At 30.8% G+C, this 20,149-nt stretch overlaps 1 protein-coding gene across 1 annotated transcript in view; it reads left to right on the forward strand.

The window, feature by feature from the left end:
• LOC133178737 (uncharacterized) overlaps positions 1–20,149 on the forward strand; it is a 54,977-nt gene that overhangs the window by 1,971 nt on the left and 32,857 nt on the right. Inside the window, exons 2-7 of the mRNA XM_061313444.1 lie at positions 7,082–7,163; positions 7,278–7,500; positions 9,153–9,272; positions 9,561–9,609; positions 9,866–9,967; positions 10,104–10,306. Of these exons, the coding sequence (XP_061169428.1) occupies positions 7,082–7,163; positions 7,278–7,500; positions 9,153–9,272; positions 9,561–9,609; positions 9,866–9,967; positions 10,104–10,125 (598 nt within the window). The 3' untranslated portion in view covers positions 10,126–10,306. Of the gene's footprint in view, positions 1–7,081; positions 7,164–7,277; positions 7,501–9,152; positions 9,273–9,560; positions 9,610–9,865; positions 9,968–10,103 lie in introns of the transcript that reaches the window.

Here is a 20,149-nt window from a genome sequence, read left to right on the forward strand (position 1 = left end):
TCAGGCCTGTGATGGGACACAATTGTTCCGCAAAATGTGCAATTTTTACCCCATTCTGTACGTTCTATGAAATTTTATCGGATATTTTATAAGGAGTGTCCATACAATTAAGGGCTTGAAATGACGTCATAAAGGGGGAGGGGTTTCTTTTTCCATCATTCTATAAAGTTTCCCCCTTGAAAAAACTAGTATAGACTTGAGGAAAGTTTAAACTGGCTAGAGAAATAAAATGCATCCAGAGTACTTGTTATTAAATGCCATAAGAGATTCAGAGAGATGAGAGATGAGCAGTTAATGTCGATTTGTAGTTAATGTGTGAAAAGTCAATCTCGTCAAAAAGTGACGTCGATCATGTGTGTTTTATATTGAACTCCAACAAGCAAAATATGCTGGCATAATCAAGCAAGGATCTTTCCCTAAGTAAAGATTCATTTACAATTTTATATGCATTGAAATCAGCTGTTCATGACATTGTTATGTCATATAAACAAGACGGGTTTTAGGTCTTACTAAACTCCAGGGAATCTCATCAAGATAAGTGTATTGAGACAGAAGGAGCAGGCGTTGAGAAATTCAATTCAATTCAATTCTCTTTATTGACAATTACCATGTCGGCATACAGTCATGACATAAAACAAATTAACAAGAATAATACATACATATACAAAGTGACAAATGTGAGTTGAACAAAATAATGTAGAGTATATTCACATATTTCTAAGTATTCATTGCTGACTTTCTTTTCTGGTGTCAAAGCACTTTTTCAAAAAACAACATATCCTTCTAGCAGTTGTAATATTTGTAGGATTGACAATTTTTCTAATGGGATTATCACTAGTATATGTGTTTACATTAAATATATCAGTATAATTGCATCTAAATTGGTCATACTTTGAACAGTATAGAACAAAATGTTTTTCATCTTCAATAAATAATTTACATGAATAGCATAAACGTTTTTCTCTAGGAATAGGGGGTTTACAATATCTGCCCGTTTCAATATACAATGGATGGGCACTGATCCTTAATTTTGTTAATACAGATCTAAAACTTTTCTTTAAAGGCAGCTTTAAATAACTTTGCAATTTGTATTCATTTTGAATTATAATTTTACTATAAAAAGCTAACTTTCCAGAGTTTGATTTGCTTATATTTTTCAGTTGTTCATGTATCTTGTTTTGGTAATGCTCTTGTAATTTGTTTTTCACGGTTGTGTGAGAAATATCCAAAGAAGTGATATTTAATTTTTGTAGTAATGAAGACAGTTTTCTTTGCAAAGATATTCTAGATACAAGTTTTTTGTCTTCTTTAAATGCAGAAATCACTAAATAATTATTATAATCATGTTTGTTTTCCATTTCCTTAAGTCTCTTAAAATACTTAAACATATATTCATAACATAAATAGTACAAAGGAAAACGACCCAATTCACATAAAACAGCAAGATTTGATGCCTTTCTATGTACCCCTAGTATGTCTTTAAATATTAAGTGTTGTGTTTTTTCGAAAGGAAATTGGTCTGAAGACATTAAATCACATTTGAAGTCAGTTATCCATACTTCAGATCCATATGTAATAATTGGTATTATCATTGACTGGTATAATTTTAACATAATTTCAGCTGAAAATTAATGTTTGCAGGAAAATTTGATTTAATAGCATAATATGCTTTCCTAGCACGTTCTGATAGTTGTTCAGCTGCAAATTTCATTTTTCCATCAGATCTGAACACAACACCCAAATATTTATATTCATTCGTTATGTTAATCATTTGGTGATTGTAATAAAATCTAAATGATGTTTCATCATCTGTTTTTCTTGAAAAAATCATAACATCTGTTTTATCCATATTAACACACAATTTCCAGTCTGAACAATATTTTCCTAAAACATCTATACAGTTTTGTAGACCAACTTCTGATTCTGATACAAGGACAAGATCATCAGCAAAAAACATATGATTTATTGGCATAGTATCTAGATATGCAGGATATGTGCTTACATTTTTAAGATAATTCACAAAATCATCAACAAAGATATTGAAAAGTGTTGGACTTAAATTATCACCTTGTTTGACTCCTTTATTGGCTTTAAATTTTTCACTCATTTGATTGTCCTTTTTACAAGAATAGTATGTATTTGTATACATGTCTGTCAAAAGTTTGAGAAAGTTACCACCAATACCCTATTTATTCAATTTGTATAAAAGTGCAGATCTCCACACAGTATCAAATGCTTTTGAAAAATCTACAAAGCACACATATAAATTCTGTTTCTTTGTATAAAGATATTTGTTTACAAGTGTTTTTAGTACAAATATATTGTCAGTGGTCCTATGACCTTTTCTAAATCCAGATTGATATTGACTTAGTAGATTATTTGACTCAAGATAATTATCTAAGCGTTTCTGTAGAAGGCCTGTAAAAAGTTTTCCTAAACAACTTGTAACACTGAGACCCCTATAATTGTTTGTATTATTAGGATCACCATTTTTGTATAATGATGTTATAAGTGAAAGGTTCCATTCTTTGGGCATTTTTCCATTTTTAAGTAGAATATTAAACAGTTTTGTAAGGACAGGTAAAGGGGTAGTATTGTTTGTTTTAATAAACTCATTTAAAATTAAGTCAGGCCCAGCACTTTTATCATTTTTCAGCTTTAAAATGCTTTGTTCTATTTCATCTTGAGTAAACAAAAAGTCTAATGGATTTGGTTCAGTATTTAGTTCAGTGTACTTGTATTTCAAGCTCTCTTCATCAGTATATTGAATGTTCAGTAAGGATTTGTAGTGGTAAACGAATTCTGAAATTCCAATTGTTTCTGCATTAGTTTTCTTTGATTTATTTTCTTTTTATTTATTCCAAAATTTTTTGGAGTTTTGTGGCGAAAGCGCGTTAATTTCCTCTGCAATACTATTGTAAAAATTAGATTTAAGACTTTTTCTTAGTTTATTATAATCTTTTCTACATTTTGCAAAGGCATGTTTTAGTTCACAGTTGTTTGGATATTTGTGTACTTTCTTCCCTAAATTTCTAACTTCTTTTCGTAGGAGTAAGCAATCTGTAGTCATCCATTTTGGTCTTATTTGGTTTATTTTTTCGTTGTGATTTTGTAAATTTTGCAGGTTTAAATGGAACACTTTTATTAGCTGCATTAATTATAATACTTGATAGTTTATAGACAAGATCATTTGAATCATATGTGTTATCATCATATATTTGGTCAAGTAAATTATCAAACATTAGTATTTGATTTTTAGTTTCTTCCTCATTAATGGCTTCTGCATATTGGTTTTTACAAGTGCTTGACCAGAGATATTTCCCCTTCAAAGAATGCATTTTATATTTTTCATTGCAAAACACATTTGTGTTCATATTAATACTTGCAGTTATAAGGCAATGATCTGATATTTCCGTAGGAGGTAATACATTAAAATGTTCAATTTTATGATACAACTGACTTGATGCCAACATATAGTCAACAGTGCTTGAACCATTAGAATTAACAAATGTAAAATAGCCAAGTGGGTCACCAAGAAATCTTCCATTCAGGATGGATAATCTATATGTTTTGCAAATATCTGTAATTAGGTGTCCATGTAAATTTGATGTCTTATCAAGTTGGTTTCTGTTCACTGAAATGTCAGATTCATATATGTATTCTGGTAGAGGGCAATCCAAAAATGTATCATTCAGTGTGTCATGTTGTATAAAATCTTGCAGCCCCCCTGTACGAGCATTAAAATCTCCACAAACAAAAATTTCTCCTTTGCTTCTATAGTTTGCAATTTCATTTTCTAAATTAGAAAATACTTCTTCCGATTTTGCCTTACTTACGTATGGTTTTATATAACAGAAGCAAAAATAATATGAATCAATATTCTGTTGTGATTTTGTATTTCGAGTGTTAATTTCAAGCCAAATGCTATTTTCACTTTGAAATACTTTTTTGAAGTGTTTGTATATCGTAGGTTTAATATATACATGTAATCCACCTGATGGTCTACCTCTTTTCTTTGTCTTTTTTGAGTTCAATACAAATGGTGGAGAAAATCCTGGAAGATTTCTTGTTGAATCCTTCAGCATTGTTTCAGCTAAACAAGCAATATCATATTTTGTACAAAAGTTTCTTAAAAGATCATCATTTAACTTTTCATCACTGAGACCATGTACATTCCAGTATGTAATATTTAGCGATGACATTTCAAAATTATAAGAAAAATCAAGCTAACATTCTGACAGTGACATAAAAATATAAATGGCAGATACATATATCAAGTTTAGAATAACCATTTAAAACACAACCAGGTATATACTGACTACTCTTACTTCAGTTTTACAACACGCAACCTGAGGAAAAGAGAAATAATAATAAGAGAGTGTTATGACTTAGATAATGACTAGATTGAATGATTGGTATCATGCTGGTATTCCATGTATCTACAAAAATTTCAACATCTGTTCCAGAAGTTCTCTCATTTGAGACTCCTTCGTTATTGGCTCTTGAACATTTTGGTTCCCCTGTGTTTTTTGTGGTTGATTTTGTTCAAGATGTTTATTCTGGTGCTGTCGTTCTCTTGTGTTTTGGTGGTTCTTGAAATTATATTGTCTCCATTCTCCGCTTGTTTGCCATTGATCAATGCTGTTTCCTTTGGTAATATTGTCTTTGATCATTTTGGTAAGGTTCCCTTTTGTGATGCAGATGATTTTGTGATTCATGTTTTTGATATTGGTCATATGGTTTCATTCCTAGATGTGGATTCAGATGTTGCTTTATCATAATGACAAGATTTTTCCTTCCTATGTTACTAAAGTGCACTCCATCCCTTGTGTAATTTTGAGGATTTTCTGATGATATTTTGTTCATTTTGATGAAGTTTACACCATTTTCCTCACATAATTTCTGTAGTTCTCTGTTGGTCTCTGTAACTTTTTGGTTGTATGTACTGTCTCCACATCTTTCAAATATGGGTAGAATGTGAAGGACACAATTTGTTGGATTTTTAGTTATCATTTCTTTAAATCTGAGTGAGACATCTTCTGGGTTTTCGTTGGACAGGTCGTTACACCCAACTCCTATGATTAAGTGTTTTGGAAATGTTATATTCTGAATATGTTCCATTGCTCCCTTGATGTTCTTTTTTCCTGCACCCAGTACTGTTATTCTTAAATCTTTGTTCTTGTACATCCATTTTGGATCTAACCATTTTCCATGTGAGTCCATGATGACTTCAATAGGCAGATCTTGTTTGTTTTTTGGCATTTCACATGATATGTCTGACCTTGTTTGGTGCATTGCACCTGGTTCTTCAACATCAGTTGAGAGGGCTTCATGTCTGTTTGCAGTTTGAATTAGACACTTAACACTGGTATTCTCTTCCAACATCACATTCATTTCATTGTCTTTCTCTTCATTTTTGTTTTCCTTCTGCTGCTCTTTCTCATTTTTGTTTTCTTTTTTGTCTTCTTTCAACCTGCTTATTTCTTTTTTGAGTTCCTTGATTTTCTCTTCCTTTTTTCCCATTTCTGCCAGTAAGTAGTTTATTTTATTTTCCAGTTCTTTATTTCTCGATTGAAGAACACTATGATTCATTTCGTTCTCTTGGCTATTTCTGGAAATGATTTCTTCCAAATTGTTTATTTTCTCCAAAAGATTGTTATTGAATACATCAATCTTTCTGTCCAAGGTGCTAAACCTTGAACAAATACCTGATTCTATGGTTTGCATATCATTTGGTGAGGCGACTGTGTTTGGAGAGATGATTCTCGGAGTTGAAAACGTTTTCTTATTACTACTAAGAAATAATGACGTTGTCGGACGTCATGAAACGAAACGACGACAGTGCCGGGTGATCATATAATGTCTTTTTTATTTCATAATAATTTGGCAAATTGTCAACGTATCAAGCTAAAATTTTCAACACTTCTTAAACTTTTGCTGTTCAATTTTCCTTGCAAATTTTGTAAACACAAACTATATAGTATTAATTTTATCGCATCAGTCCACGAACTTTTTGATAACCCCTCGTACCATTACTTTACTTCAAAAAGTAATGGTTGGACTGTTAGAAATCTAGAAATATTCAAAGATAAATTGGCGAGATGCACATTTAAAAGCCAGAAACAAAATTACCTAAATCTTTTCTTTAAAAAATTGCCCGGCGATGTGGAAGGGAGGAATCGCAAAAACAATTTAGGTATCAGAGAACGGTGGGCCAAACACTCATTTACATTTACTTTTCTTGGCAAAAAGCTGAGCTGTTCATATACACTCTTCATATCCTCAACTGCTGATTGGTCTATGACCAGGTCAAATGTCATTGGCCTTGTGTAAATGCTCGTAAGGAAGTAAAAAGTTCCACAACACGATTTAAACACTTATTCGTTTGAGAATTGAATACTTTTGGTCAGCATAGATCGTGTTTATTGGTAGATTTGATCAGTTTTGTAAGTGATAATAAGTTTCAGTAAGACTTATGTAGATTTTGTTTGTAAAAAAAAATCATGAGCTGAAAGACATCGGCTGAAATATATTGCGAAAGTTACTTCAACACAAAATAGTTACAGAAGTGACAGCTAAGAATTTTAGAGATTTTGTCAATATTGTCTGCTCTGCCTCATCTTTCAACACAAACTACAAAGTCAATTTTGTTGTGATAATTTAAAATTACAAAAGTCCAGTAGACGTGCCTAAGGTATTAAAAGGGAAAGATTACTAATCTTTTAAAGATACTACAGTTTGCAGCTGTATAGTGCCTCCATAAAAAAATTAATTCCCTTCTATATATGGTATCAAACTCAAAGAGAAAGATAATTACTGACAGGATATTTGATATTGTCTGAGATAATTATTGTTTAACATTTACTCTAAATTTGCCCGATATTGAAGCCTCTTTGATACCACTTCATATTAATTAAGTAAAAGACATGCATCTGATTTCTGTATAGAATAATTTTAAGCACATGAATCTAGTCTATATACAAAATATTTCAAGGTTATTATGGTCAGTGGAAGCTTCCCATCTGGTTGAAGTTAATCATTCTTGTATCATATGACAAATTAATGTTCTTTTTTCTTTCAGTGTAGGAACCCAGACTGAGTTAATGCATTTGTCGTTTCGCATGTTTGTGTTTTGGTGGGTAACATGTGTCTTGTGCTTCAAGGTATGGCGATTTTATTTCCAGATCAGCTACAATTACCTAACATATCCCTAGATTGTCATAGAAATTCTGAATTTTGTGTGATATTTGCTGTTGGAAGAAATATTATTTTCTCAGACCGTAGATACATTTCTTTACTGTAATGCATCAACGCAGTCAGTTAAACATGTCTTACAATGTCCGAAAAATGAGACTGATTGGTCAATGGCAAAGGCAGTTAAAGCATGCGGGACTATTCAACACAGCTGCTCAGAATCTGAAAGTCTTGAGTACCATTGTGTACCCACTGAAGATGAAGGTGACTTTGTGGAAGTGTGTGCCTTTCCAATAATGTGTCATGGTAAAGTTTTGATTGATGATGTCTTGACATTTTATCTTTGTTGTATATATTTTAAATACAGTTAAAAATTGTTGAAAAAAAAACAACAACAAAGTTAAATGCAGTTGTAGTATATATATATATATATATATATATATATATATATATATATATATATATATATATATATATATATATATATATATATATATATATATATATATTATATAGTAATAATATAGTAATGTATATATATATATATATATATATATATATATATATATATATATATATATATATATATATATATACAGGTAAACTTCGGTATCTCGACATCGGATATGTCGACAACCTGGGATATGTCGACATCCTTCCGCGGTCCCGGCAGTATTTACTATATAAATGATTTGCAAAAACTCTGATATGTCGACCTCGGTAATGTCGACAACCCGGGTTATCTCGACGTATATTCACAGTCCCAAGAGCAAAATTTACCTGGCATATGTCGACATCGGAAATTTTCTGCTCTACTGAACCTAACTGTTTGTCAGATAGGATCGCTCGTCACGCACGGACGACTCCGGGTATCTTGACGTCGTCAAAGTTTCACACCTTTCACACCCATGTTTTGACTGCACGCTGCTTAATTAATTTTATAGACTGTGTTTGTAGGTGAATCCCAAGCCCCTTCGGCGTCTTTGAGAAGTTAATTGAGCTTGGGTAATATCATTGCTAAATCTACACGATTCTGCGTAAATGTACAGAATGTTATTTATATCGAAACGTAGCATAACTTTTAAATTTGAAAAAGATAACTAAATTACAATGAATAACAAATACACTGAAAAATTCAAACTAAGGAATTAAAAAAAAAATGTTTTGGTGATATTTTGTAGTTAAAATGTATTCAACAGGAAACAATCCAATTAACGACACGATTGACCGAATCAGCCGTAATTCGTGCATCTGTAACATCACTACGTTAGTTTAGATACACAAATCTCTTTAAAAAAAAATTAATTTTAATGTACGTTCTTCCAGAATAAAATAAGAAAAAAAAAAATAATCCGCATTTAATTTTTTTTTACCGTATATCGGATGTCGACTTTATACGGTTCAAAGTTTATAGAAAGCATTTCGTATCTTGTTCTGACGAAAAGGCAAGTTACACGCGAATGCAGCTCAATGCTGTAACTTTGTACTGAAACTTTGTGAATTTAGAAAGATTTCGATAAAGAACACTTTTATAAACAAGATTTTTAAAATAACTTCTTAGATTTTTAATAAAAATAGAGGGAATTCTGAAATATGTTGAGCTACAGTCTATATTAAAGTCATGTACATATAATAAGCTTGTCTGTTTTGCTATGCAATGACATCTTGGACGTCAAGTCTCAACTCTGATATCTCGACACCTCGGGTATCTCGACATTTTCTGATGGTCCCGTCGATGTCGAGATAACGAAGTTTACCTGTATATATATATATATATATATATATATATATATATATATATATATATATATATATATATATATATATATATATATATATATATATATATATATATATATATATTAAATGCTTGATCATTTTTAACCTTTTCACCTAATGGGTTTATCTAAAAGAGGTATGGCTTTTTGTGGATCGAATTGGCATTCTTCTTTTTATAGGCGGCTTTTGTACCGAATGGAATACTGGTGGAAAAACACTACAACCTTCTGTAAATAGGAACTGTACAGTCTCATCAAACCCATGTCCCAATTCATACTTATCAAATGAAACTTATAAGTGTAAGTTGCACGTCCTTGTTGTTAACACATACTCGCAGTATTGATTCAGATAAGCAGTATCGGGTTATTCAAATTTTATTAAGGAAATATTGAAACAATTGTTTAAAAAAAAGACAATTTCATGCATCCTTCCGTTCAAAAAAATCGGTAAATGTTCTATTTTCATTTCTCTATTCCCATAAGCAATCAATTCTTAATCCTAAATTTTCAATGAAAGTAAAATAATATTTTTTGAATACTATAATCTATGACACTGCACGTAACCTACAGCAATTCTGTTTACTTTAGATCGAAATTGCTACGAAACAAATATAATAGAACATTCTCGGAATCATGGGTAAGTAATGTCCTCTATTTTTAGCATCGTTTTGTATTTAAAACTCATAGAAATCCTTTTCAGTACATTAATATAACATTGTATATATTAATTTGAATATATGTCCAACTGTTTTTAATGAAGTATGCAGGTTATGTTCCACGTATATTGTGTAATTTTAAAGGAACATCTTGTATGTTTTAAAATTACTGAATTATTTTACTAACATTTCAAAAAGCATTCGTTATAAGATATATTACTTTAATTCTAATTTCAGAGTTGATCCAGGGACGACGAATACCCCACTAGTAATTGGCGTTACCAGTGTCATTCCTCTTTTGTCTATAACATTGGTTATCGCTTATGTCTATTACAGGAGGTAAAATCAGAAATTAATAATATTATTTTGCTTAACAAAATTAATAAATAACCCCATGAAATTTGAAAAATATCTCCAATTACTTAATATTTCATATCAATGTTTATTTTTGTTGTTTTGTCGTAATTAATTTTAGACACCAGGGCAAAGAGGCATAACTTGTACAAACGTCGAATAAGAAACAACTGGAATCACTGCAATACATCTAGAATGTCTTTTTGTTATTAACATTAAAAACCTCTATTTTTACATAATCAATAAATTTTTTTATGATATATTCAAGTGTAAATGGTAATGTGAAATACAATTATTATAATAAGTAAAAATGCATACATTTCTGACCTGTTTCCATATATTTGTAAGTTTGAAAATGTAGATTTAATTGGATTGTCTGCGCCAAACTGCTTTCTTTTTTCAATAAACGTCTTTTTAAAAATGTGACATGAAACGCTTTTTAAATTTTATTTGTTGAACAATTATATCACCAGTGCTTCTATTTTTGTTATTTTTTTAAGAAGAGAAATGCAGCTAGAAATATTATAAGCATAAACAGCACCATCATTGTTACACAAACCTAGATGCAATATCCCTTCTGGTTTAATGTGCTAACAGTTAAATTCATGCTGAAATCAGAATCTGAATTTAAATGTTTCAGTTAAAACTGCATCTGAAGCAAAATATGCATCCTAAATGGCATCATATTTTACAAGTTTAATTTGTCTTTGTTCATATGTACATGTGCAAATGTTTAACCTCCTCTAACAGCTGTAATTTAGTACTATTATTTTGCTGTGCTTTGCATCATCAAGTAATTAAGTAAGTATCAAATACATGACTGAGGATTGTCATTATAGTGGTGAAAAGATCTAGCTATATCAAGAGCAACAAAAAAAAAATTGATTCAATGCTGATCACTTTAAAACAATATACTCTTCATGGAAGTATTTCCTGACCCATTATTTGATTTATTAAAGCAAATCCTTAAAAATATTTTCATTCTTTCCTTATTGTGTTATAATGGTTATTTGAGCAACAAAAGTGATGACGGAGAGAAACAGAAAGACGATCGGAGAGATCATAGAGTTAATAGGTATATTTCTCTTTAGGTCAACTATATGTACCTCTCTATAAAATATTTGAAATATTTATGCTAAAACCTCCTTGAGTTATTCTCTTTCGACGAATATACAATCACACATATATATTAAGACAAACGATGTGATACAAGTCCAAAAGGTACTGTTGATTTTCTCTCATAGTAAAGTACCTCTGTACACTCATAGTAAAGTACCTCTGTACAAAAACGTTACGTTGAAAACAGTTATTGCGTCACAAAAAAGTGTTGACGGAGAGATAGACGGACAATGTGATTCCTATAAGCCTCCCACATTGTAGGGCACTAAAAAATATATTCTCCATCCGCGCAAAAAAAGTTTACAACATGTACCATGTCGTCTTGTCGTGCTACATTTGTTACAAATTTGTTGAACTGATGATGCCTAAATCATAAAGAGCTCATCTTTTTAAGCGAAACATATCCCAACAAAAATACTATAGTAAACTACACTAAACTAAACTTTACTAAAGTAAATCAAAGTATTATGTTTTCACTATTGTATTCAAAGTTTTCACTTGATTCAATAATAAGTATTATATTTCTAACAGGGGGTTAGTGAAGTTGTAAAGAATGCAAAATCACAATAAATCTGTGTATCTTGTTTTTTGGGGAGGTGGGGGATGGGGGTGGGGTGGGGTTGGGGTTTCTGTTAATTTAAAATACAAAATAAGATCATGCAAATGCAATATTTTCATTAATAACTTAAGGTATGTCACTCATGATATGAGTTATATCAAGGATTCTTTGAGAATTATAATTTATTTTAGATAGCTATTAAAATAGCATGACTCAAAATCGAAAAGAAAATTGCGGGTCAGTGTGCATCTTACTTCCTGTAAAACCTTTTTTATAGAATCATAAATTTATAAATAAAAATTAATTATAGATATAAATTTGAATATACTAAAACACTATTAATTTTTAAGATTTCAAGATATATGTTATCAATAAGGAATTATTGTATCGAACCAATAAAAAATAGCGTCTTATATCTCTTTGTAACACAGCCACAAATATATCGGTTACTCCTGCGGCCTATAATAACAAATAGATCTAGAATCACTGTCACCAACAGCCAATTTTGAATTTGAAATACGAATTATACCTGGTTTACACTCGCGGGTACAGAATGAATTTAATGATTAAGATTATTAGAATATTTTTTACGTTCTTTTTACGTTTCGTATATATATATATATATATATATATATATATATATATATATATATATATATATATATATATATATATATATATATATATACTGGTTTACAAAAATGGCAGATAATCAGTCCAAATAGCAAATATTTCTTTATAAAATAGACTACTTGTAGAAATATTTTCCTTACCCATAGCCCTTACATGTAATTCTTAGGAATATATAAAAGTTAACTCTGGGTATAAATCGCCAGCAATTAGGAAAACAAATGATGCACATGAGTTTTCCCACTAAATTCATATTATACTTGTGGCTGTACATTTGCTGGAAAATTTTATATTTCACAGATTTTAAACACCTGAAAAATGTCGCTGATATTCTTCTCATTAAGAACCCTCTCTACACTGCACACTAAAGAGTTCTGATTCTATGGTATTTTTCTGCAGTTAGAGTGATCTGCCTTTAGATCTCAATTCCAATAAATTGAAATTTACAGTATATTACTCAATTTGTAATCAATTTAGTATCCTTAACATTTTAAGAAGGCCAAGATAAATTAACTGAACACTTTATTTGCAAGTATTTTCTCCACAAAAGTAAACAATAGTGATTTCTGTTCATTGATACTTTGTCGTCTCTGAACATTTTTCCCTGGGGGTAAATGCCACGTACCGTATATTGAAAATTAGATAGATAAGCTCAATATTTACATCTTTATTCAATATAATTTTCTCAATGTCCAAAAAACATTTCGCACTGGTGTATAGAGGGTCCTTAATGTGCAACACTGACTTCAAAAAATATTCTAAGTCACACTCCAAAGCGTTTCGTGCAAACCGTGTAGCGAGCGTGCGAGAAGCGTGTGAGAAACGTGCGACTTTCGTGTAAGAACCGTGTGAGAAACGTGCAACTTTCGTGCAAGAATCGTGTGAAAAACGTGTAGGATTCATTCGGAAGTCATTTTATTTTAAATATGGATATTGATGGATCAACATGTCATTCTGTGTTGTTTGTAAGTAATATTATTCGCATATATTACCGGTGGTATAAAATAAAAATACGGAAACAACAAATTAAATAAAATTACTCGGTAATGTATTACATATTTTTTCCCTTTTTTTAAAAAAAATAAAGATGGACATAAAATATGTTCAAAGTAATTAATTATATGTACATCAATTTAGAGGTATTTGCTTCAATACATTTTGTAAAAGGGGGCAATACTAAACATTTTTTAAAATAAGAAAATTCACCAAGAATCCGATCTTGTCCTTTTCATTCATTCATTTGAATCTCTTCACCATTTTACAATTATAGTATATAAAGATTACAGGAACATATGGGCGATAAATACAAAATAATAGATAGATAAGGCAGGCGTGAAAAATAAAATACGAAATTTAGTGCGTTGCTATAAATGTGAAGTATGGGAATTCTAGGCCGGGGAGCACAGTTAATTCATTTTCTTTTTAAACGAACATAATTTTCTTATATCACGAGATTTTGTTACAAATAATTTTTAAACGATGAGTCATTTATAGTCTTTTTATGCATACAATTGATTGATTAATAATTGTCACATAAATGAATTATAATTCAAATGCTTCGGCAAATACAGGGTAAATTATTTCCAGGGGGGTGTTCAAATGAAAACACAAACTGAGCTTTTGTTGTTAAGTGTTTTATATATAATTTTGTTTTTAAAGAAACTTATTGCTTTTTTTCGGGGTGCGCCCGATGCACCCCTTAAAAATATACTAGAATCTTCTGTACACTTCCAACACTCTTTTTACGACAGTGATCAAGGTCATTCACAACAGCGATCACAGGCTCCGCGTGCCGGGAACTGAAAACTTGTTCTGTTATTATCTCTTGTCAATCATAGCTAAGATGACACGGGACAATAACGATTGATTTTGATTAGTGAAATTAAATCGTTTTATTAGTATTTAATGGGTACAAATAAATACGGTCCGTGGATTTTATTTCTTAAATTTATTCGATTGTCTGTAAACATGCAGTGAATTAATTTGCCAGTGTAATGTATTCGCGAATAAAAAAAATAATATATAGAAATAAATCTTGAGTAATTATTAGTTGTTTTAATAATCAAGCAATTACAGAGATAATTTTTAGTTTATAGGACATAGGACATGTACATACATGTATATTGAATGTATTGCTAAAAGCCGCGACTTTGGATTACTTTTTTTAATTGTCTAGACGGGGTTTGAAATCAAGAATTTTACAAGGTGCATTTATTTGATAAACACAATGCCTCAAACGAGAACTAAAGAATTCCCGGCTTCTCTACTGTATAAAATCTTATGATAAATTAAAGTTTAACTCTGTAATGAAACGATTATTTATCATTCTGAATAAAGTGCATTTAATGAATTACATGTATCTGGTCCCTCTGGATATCCTTTTATTTTCTTAGAATAGGCACTTGTTTCTATAATAATATTTTCCCCAATGTTATACTAACTGAAACAAGTGCCCGTTATATTTAGCCGTGTACAGATTTGAAGATACAACAGTAAGATCTCGGTAATCTACCCCCCCCCCTTTCCTGCACAATGTAGTGTACAAATCACCTTTTCAAATTACAAACAGAACCTAATCTAATCCAATGAATATATATTTTTTTATAAATCAAAAAATGAATAAATCAATCAATAATTAAAAAAGAAAGAAAAGGAAATCAATTCGTTTTCAAAAACCATACGCAATTTAATCATTTTTTTTTTAAATCAATAACTGAGTTTATTTGTCAGAAATGAAACGACTTTTTAATATCAAACTATAGGCTAATTGTAAAAACATTGGATGCTATAAAAGATTATGAATTACAAATATAATTTTTTTTTTCAGTGCGTTATTTAGAGTCTATTTAAAAAGGTTTGTACATAGACGATGATAAGCATTTTACCGCGCGGGCACATACTCAATGATAACTATTAATTAATTACAACCGAAGATTGAGTATTTTACCTGTTAATATAGTACTGGTATAGCGAGTTTTAATCTTAAACTGAATGATTGCAATTCTTAACTAATCTGTGATTAATCCGTAATAATTTAAATAAAGTCCGAGAGATTCCGAATAGGAAATCCAGATCGAGGCCAAAGCGTGCGAGAATCGTGTACAAAGCGTTTGAGAAACGTGTACAAAGCGTTTCGTGCAGGCTTTCGTGTAAACCGTGCAGCCTTTCGTGCAAAGCGTTTCGTGTAAACCGAATTGAAGGCCACAGCAAGTATATGGACGACATATTATCAATGAACAATAGTTATTTCCATTAATGTGTCGACACGATATATCCCAGTGAGCTTGAAATAAAAGATGTTACAGAGTCTGACACATATGTTTCATATTTTGATATTTTACTAGAAAAAGACGTTAAGGGTAAACTAATAACTAAGCTTCATGATAAACGTGATGACTTTAACTTTTCAATCATCATCTTCCCTTACTTATGCAGCAATATACCATTATCACCTGTATACTGGGTTTTTATCTCTGAGTTGATTTAATACGCAAGAGCATGCTCTACGTATGGACAATTACTAAAACGAGGTAAGTAACTGACAAACGAGTAGATGAAAGAAGAATATCAATAATCTTGTTTAAAGTCGTCATTTCGTAAGTTCTATGGTCGATACAATGACCTTGTCAGCAAATACAATCTATCCTTAAGTCAAATGCTGACTACGTTTTTCATACTAATTGTCAGGACATTATTTACACACTGAATTGTTATTTCCTGATCATGACGAGGAGCACACGTCGGGTGAGCCCGGTCGGCAACGGATGCTCACTCCTCCATGGTATCTGATCCCATCTTTGATGTTTTAGAGGTCCGCGTTTGCACTGCTCCTGATTTGTATTGTTTAAATGGACTTATGAGTTTAATACTGTTCGTAACACTGTATCTCCATACATTTTATTGTTAAATATTTACCAAAAGAATTCGAAATGCAATTTTTTTTTTCATTTTAAAATTTTACTTCAAAGATTTCAGCTATTCTTTATTTTAAAAAATCTTTATGAAGAATTTTAGGGCTATATATACATTTGGAATATAAATAAACATGTATGCAATATTCTATTGTATTTGTATTTCCGTGCTTATTTGTTAGTAAGTTAAAGCATGTGAGCACAATAGAAGGTCACAAGAGTACTGCATTAATTACTACCAATGACAAAGTGGAAAGAAAACTAGTGTTGAATAATATTTCAGTCATACCTTATTGTGTATGTACATTCACAGCATGGCGTTAAAGACAACATTAGTGTGTTTGGCATTTCTTCTATCGATTATCTGGAACGTCGACTCAAGGAAATGCAGAGGGTATATGTTGTGTATAGCAGGCTTTAAATAAATTAAGATCATTAAAAAAGAAAAATAGAATTATAGTGATATTATCATACTATTAGAGCGTGCCATATCTGAAAATTTAAAATAGATCTTGAATATGTCTTAAAACAAACAAAAATAGTAAATATAGGTGTAAATTTTCTATTTTTACAATTCTTTTATTAGATTTTGATCAAATGTTGTTGTTTTTTTTTCCAGATCCTTTCGTTGTTGTTTTGGATATAAGTGGAATGAGACATTAAGATCTTGTGTTGGTAAGTAAATGTGTACGTTAAATTAACATTTCTATTATTTATCTGTTTCCAATGAGTAAATGATTTTGACCCAAGCAGGGTCGATATTGAGCAAGAATTATCTACAAAGTTGCCCCATTCATTAAAATATGTTTCTAAATTGGAAAAAAAAAACTGAGACTTTAATGACATTTTATTACTCTCGATCTGATTTTGCATCGAAAATTATAAGCGAAACATAAATAAAGAAAACTCAGTGGATCTCTTTTCAATTTGCTGTGTTAAATATTTTGTGAGCATTGTTTCAGTTGTTTCGCACATGTTATGACTAGGTCATATGGATTCTGATCAACTCTGGTACTTGAAACTATTGGATAAAAAACAATAATTTCACTTGAAATATGCATTTATTGTAACGTATTTAACCCCACTTAAATCATCTTGTTAAGTGAATTTAAATTAGTATGCATCATATCCGAGTTGACGCTTTTTTTAAACTTAAGTATGCAGTGTAGGTTACACAGGAATTGACTGTGGCATGACCTGTCCATATCCTTACTATGGTAAACATTGTCAACAGAGGTGCGACTGCAACAGAGACAGATGTAACATTGCCCTTGGATGTGGTAGGTAAAGTTTTGTTGTAAAATTTTGTTGTGTTTTATAAGTATATGTTAAAAAAAATTGTCTGTGTTTTTATAAACAGTTTAGCCTCGTTAATCTGGACACATGTGTTCCCAACCAAATAGTCCGAATTTATGATGCTTCCAGATTACTCAAACATACCTGACATGTATAAATATGAATTGTTCCCCACAAATTACGTCCGGAAAGCGAAGTGTCCGGATTATTAGTGTTTAAATAAAATGGTACCCAATGTCTCTTTTTCACTCAAGTTTAGAGTGTAAATCACTTTTGTTTTTTTGATCGTTTGATTTCATTCTATGACACTTTTACTAAATGTCCTTTTTTAAGTTTGTGATCTTAAATAAATGGTTTATGCATGCTAAAAATATATTTGCTTATCTAGGATGTACCTCTATTCAACTGGTCCATGCACTTTAATATTTATATGATTAAAACATTATTAACTTACCCTATATGTTTATGCAATTTACAGCTTTTAAAATAAATTTTAAGTTATCTTTCAGTTACAAGTTTGACCACAGGCGTATCTGAAGTAGATAAAACTTCTGAGCATGTTAGTTTAGCTCTTCAAAGAAGTTTCAATGTCTCAAGAGTCAAACTTGCGTGTAGTTTGCGTGTAGTTTATCTAATAAAAACTAACATCCAGTAATATTTTGTTCATCAAGTCTGTTGTCTGCAATATATTTGAGCTTGCTTGAGATTGTGAAAATATTTGTTTTTACATGTATTAAGTCTTTTAAATGCAATTTGATTGAAATATGAAAATTTGGGATTAATTGAATGTTAATCGTAAAAATCTGACCCAAAGCTTGCAAAGTTTTTTGTTTTTGTTTGTTTTTTTTATATATATAATTTTGCAATAGATGGTACTCTACTGAATAATAATATTAGTTTATGATTTTATATCAATACGATAAAAACACTGGACTAATGTCTATTCATCTTAACTCTTTGAAGTTTTTCACTCACGGTTAGAGCACTTTACGTACACATAATGCGTAACAAATGAAGTTCTATGCATGTTTATGCAATCAAGGCATATAAAACATTCTAATTGCTTTTGAAATTTCAGGTATGACCGATGCTACATCCCCAGTTGAAAGGACCCCAGAAAATTCTGCTTTAGATTTGCCAGCAAATTTCCCTGTCTCAGGGGTCAATATTTCAGGTAAATTCTCTTTTAACGCTCGGTATGATATGATTTGTCGGCACAGGCAGGTGCTGTTATACGACCGACAACATTCAAAAATAAGAATCCAATGCTTATATTAAAATTTTATAATTTTCTCTCTTGATAAATGTTAATTTCATCCATCTTTATTATAAATCTAGCACCTTAAAGGGTTTTTATCACGTATCTAAATTTCTTTAAAATGAAACACTATTAAATTCTTGAAACATATAATTATCGTTTAATTATGAAATAATGTTGAAAACAACCGTAATTAAACGATAAAACGCCCGTAATATAGGGTCCTCGGAGAAAAAAAATCTCCACTAATTAGATAGGGGTCACGTGGTACTGAAACGTCATAGGTGTCAATGGTCAATAGAACTCGTAAAGCTTATCGTAAAAAAAATTATATTGAATAGATTTTTACGCTAAATAAATAGAAAAGACAATATGGCCGGTTGAAATTTTGACATCGACTATATTTCTTTGGTTATGGACGGTCAATCTTTTAAGTATGAACGTCTAGCAGAGAGAAATAACCAGAAAATATGCCGACAGATGGAGAGGTCACCGAAGACGAAGCCGTTGACAACTCGGGACTTCGACTAAATAGAACGAATTACTAAAGTTTAACTTCGTAAACATTTTTAAATATGAGAATTTTAAATTCTCCTTCATTATTATTTTAATAAATTATATATAAATAAATCCTGCATATCTTCTATCTGTTCTAGCAGTGAATATCATGTACTAGAAATGACACTTCTTCAATGGCGCTGTACGCCATAACGAAGTTCACAACATTCCTACTAGATTGTGTGCCACTTTTAAAAATGCATGTTTGTCATTTGTTATTTTTTTAAAGGTATCTTTCCTTAAAATATTTTATAGGACAGAAAAATAATTCCTGATCGATCGGGCATAAACGAGTTGCAGAAAAAGCCCCCCCCCCCCCCCTTTTCATCTCTCGACCAGTCCAGGAAATGTGGGGAAAAAAATCTCTTAAATTCTTCCTAAAACCTTTCTTGTGCACATTTGTGCATCTTAACGCCATAAATTATACCTTACTAGCTGTCAATTATCCAATTATCACTTAATTATTTTCTAACAGGATTAACAGACACAACAAATGAGCCCTTTTGTATACACAATAAGTACTTCGCTTGACCAGGATTGACATCTATGACGTCGGAGCAATGGCGCGTAACATCGGCGATCAAAATATGCATAATGAGAAATTCAAACTTTGATTCGCTGAAACATCAAAAATATTAATTTTCTACAAAGGATTTTTAAATATGTGATTTTAATAGCATGTAAACATTGTCATATCAAAAAATTTTGAGACGTGATAAAAACCCTTTAATGTCCGAACTGGTATGGTTAAATAGACGTAAGAGCTGTTATGACGTGGAAAGTTAAATTATGCAAATAAATATTGTGAGGAAAAAAATGACAAATTAATTATAAAC

This window comes from Saccostrea echinata, unplaced genomic scaffold (assembly GCF_033153115.1).
Source record: "Saccostrea echinata isolate AGI-Se365-2 ecotype Australia unplaced genomic scaffold, CSIRO_AGI_Sech_v1 ptg000003l, whole genome shotgun sequence".
Taxonomy (NCBI): domain Eukaryota; kingdom Metazoa; phylum Mollusca; class Bivalvia; order Ostreida; family Ostreidae; genus Saccostrea; species Saccostrea echinata.